The sequence below is a fragment of the Diabrotica undecimpunctata genome, unplaced genomic scaffold (assembly GCF_040954645.1).
Source record: "Diabrotica undecimpunctata isolate CICGRU unplaced genomic scaffold, icDiaUnde3 ctg00000782.1, whole genome shotgun sequence".
Lineage (NCBI taxonomy): Eukaryota > Metazoa > Arthropoda > Insecta > Coleoptera > Chrysomelidae > Diabrotica > Diabrotica undecimpunctata.
The window spans coordinates 20,916-23,044 of NW_027311999.1; the positions used below are offsets into that span (position 1 = coordinate 20,916).

Sequence of the window (2,129 nt, forward strand, 5' to 3'; positions counted from 1 at the left end):
TCATTTGACACCTCATACGTCAAAATCATGCCAATAGCAACGAAGATACGTTCTAGCGCCCATTTGGCAATGCTGCCATCTTTGTTTTTTCAAAGTTAAAGTATTCCCCGTCTCCTCCCCGTTCCAACGAGCCCTCGTACGTCACGATCGGACCAATAGAAACAAATATATGACGTAAAGACACGGCACATACTGCGTTCAACCCCATTTTTCATCCCCTTTCCAACGAGCCCTCGTACGTCATCCTACGTTAAGCCGTTTGGAACTTACGACCGGGGTTGCGATTTTAGGGGTTGCGATTTAGGGGATGGCCCCAGACATACATATCTTATCTACTCTTATCTTTTTATGGTTTCCGTGTTTTCCTCTTCTATCTACATCAATACCTTACCAGATTCACATACACTTTGTTTTTTGAGTACAGTCTGAATAGTTCTATTGTTAATTGCTAAAGTTGCCATAAAATATGTTTTGCAAACCCTTATGTTTTGCCCAGAAATTATAAAGGTAAATGCATTATTCGGTTTTCTTGGATTCGCAACATTACTGTATTTATATTTTGGATTTATTTGTGTAATATTTGATGCTATATATTCTCTTTGCTTTCCAAGATCTCCAAGCCTATAAAATTCTGAAAAAATGAGTTCTCGTTGTTCAGCAGAAATTTTGTCACAGCATTTAAGCCTACATTTTTGACCACATGGTGGTAGAATGAATCTTCGTGGCCTTTCTTTTTTTACTCTTAATAGTGTACCATTTTCATTTTTCTGTATTTGAGTAGAAATATAAGATTCTCCCTTGTTTCTTAAATTTTTTGATTGGTTCTTTTGCCATAATTCGGGTCTTATCTTTCTTTTTTTTTTTCCAATTTTCTCAGTTTGAGTTTCAGCCGACATTTTCTTTCTCATTGACGGATTCTCATCTTGGTCTACTTCTATTTCTGCTTCAGAATCGGAAGATTCACGGGTCTCCTGATATAAGGGATCGCGCACGCTATCATCGGATCCATATGGATCATTTTGTGAGTCTTCATCGGAGTAATCTAAAACAATAATGTTCCATTAAATCTATACTCAAAATGATGTTTGATTATGTCACCTTCAATTCTATTAGCAGCATTGGAGTCATTTTCATTAATCTCAGATGAGCTTGATGAAGATGAAGATAAGCTTGATGATAGATTCTCTACAACATAAAAAATATTTATTTTATATAGAAATTCATAAGTATGTAAAATAAAATTACACAAATGTATTATGTGACTACCTATGCATGTTAGTTTGTTCCCTGCTGTAGATATTTCTGCATTATGAACTATTGCACTATCCTCATCAGATACCATTGCCCTATCGTGCTTTGATGACAAAGTTACATTTTCTAAAAAAAGAATAGTTTTAGCGCTATATATAAACAAATTAGAGTTGTTTCCCTTACTATTTTCAGTACCAAGAAGAGGAGAAATATTCGATACATTTTTAAGCACCTCGGTGGATAGTTTGTGGTTTGGGTTCTCTTCATTAATTGGATTTCCAGAAGTACTCGCACCAACAAAATTAACCATTTGGTTAGGATGACAATAAAGTGTGGCATCGTTGCTAAATAGATTCATAGATTCATCAGTAGTTGTAGTAGTTATACACTCAGTTTCCTTGGGTATCTCGGATGTAGTATTTTGAGAGATATTAAAATTTTCGTTACAACTAATATCAATCTTTAACATACGCAATATGTGTGTACTTCGACCAGATGTTGACATGGTTTTATATTTTTACGGTATTCCTGAAATGGTAATAATTGAGTAAATTATTGATAGAATAAAAACATCACGGAAATTGACACATAAACATAAATAACTCACTTTTCTAAATTGTGGTAAAATATAATTTTATTATTATTATTATAAGAAATAATTAATTTCTCAATACTAACGAAAGTAAAACATTTTTAAGTGAGAGAAAAACGTATTACTCAAAACATTCTGCCAAATAATTATACAATAATTTTTTTCTTAGCAAAACATACTCTGTTCTAACTAACTAACATTCATGATATTTTTATATGGATTAGGATTACTATTAAAAATGAATCTAAAATAATACAAATACAAAAACTAAAATCTGCAGATTATA

The 2,129-nt window shown here is 32.6% G+C and overlaps 1 protein-coding gene across 1 annotated transcript; it reads right to left on the minus strand.

The window, feature by feature from the left end:
- Positions 1–374: 374 nt before the first annotated feature.
- LOC140431435 (uncharacterized) lies at positions 375–1,756 on the minus strand. The gene is made up of 3 exons (XM_072519363.1): positions 1,267–1,756; positions 1,099–1,185; positions 375–1,042 (listed from the first exon to the last, which is right to left on the minus strand). Exons 1-3 carry the CDS (start codon positions 1,754–1,756, stop codon positions 375–377), a joined length of 1,245 nt encoding a protein of 414 aa, XP_072375464.1.
- Between the last annotated feature and the right edge of the window lie 373 nt (positions 1,757–2,129).

Bases quoted from the DNA above. Each gene is read 5' to 3' on its own strand.
- LOC140431435 (XM_072519363.1), bottom strand. From the start codon at position 1,756: ATGTCAACATCTGGTCGAAGTACACACATATTGCGTATGTTAAAGATT. The intron at 1,186-1,266 runs GTAGTCACATAA...TTTATGTTGTAG, and splicing joins GAACAAACTAACATGCATAG to AGAATCTATCATCAAGCTTA. The intron at 1,043-1,098 runs GTGACATAATCA...TTATTGTTTTAG, and splicing joins TGCTGCTAATAGAATTGAAG to ATTACTCCGATGAAGACTCA.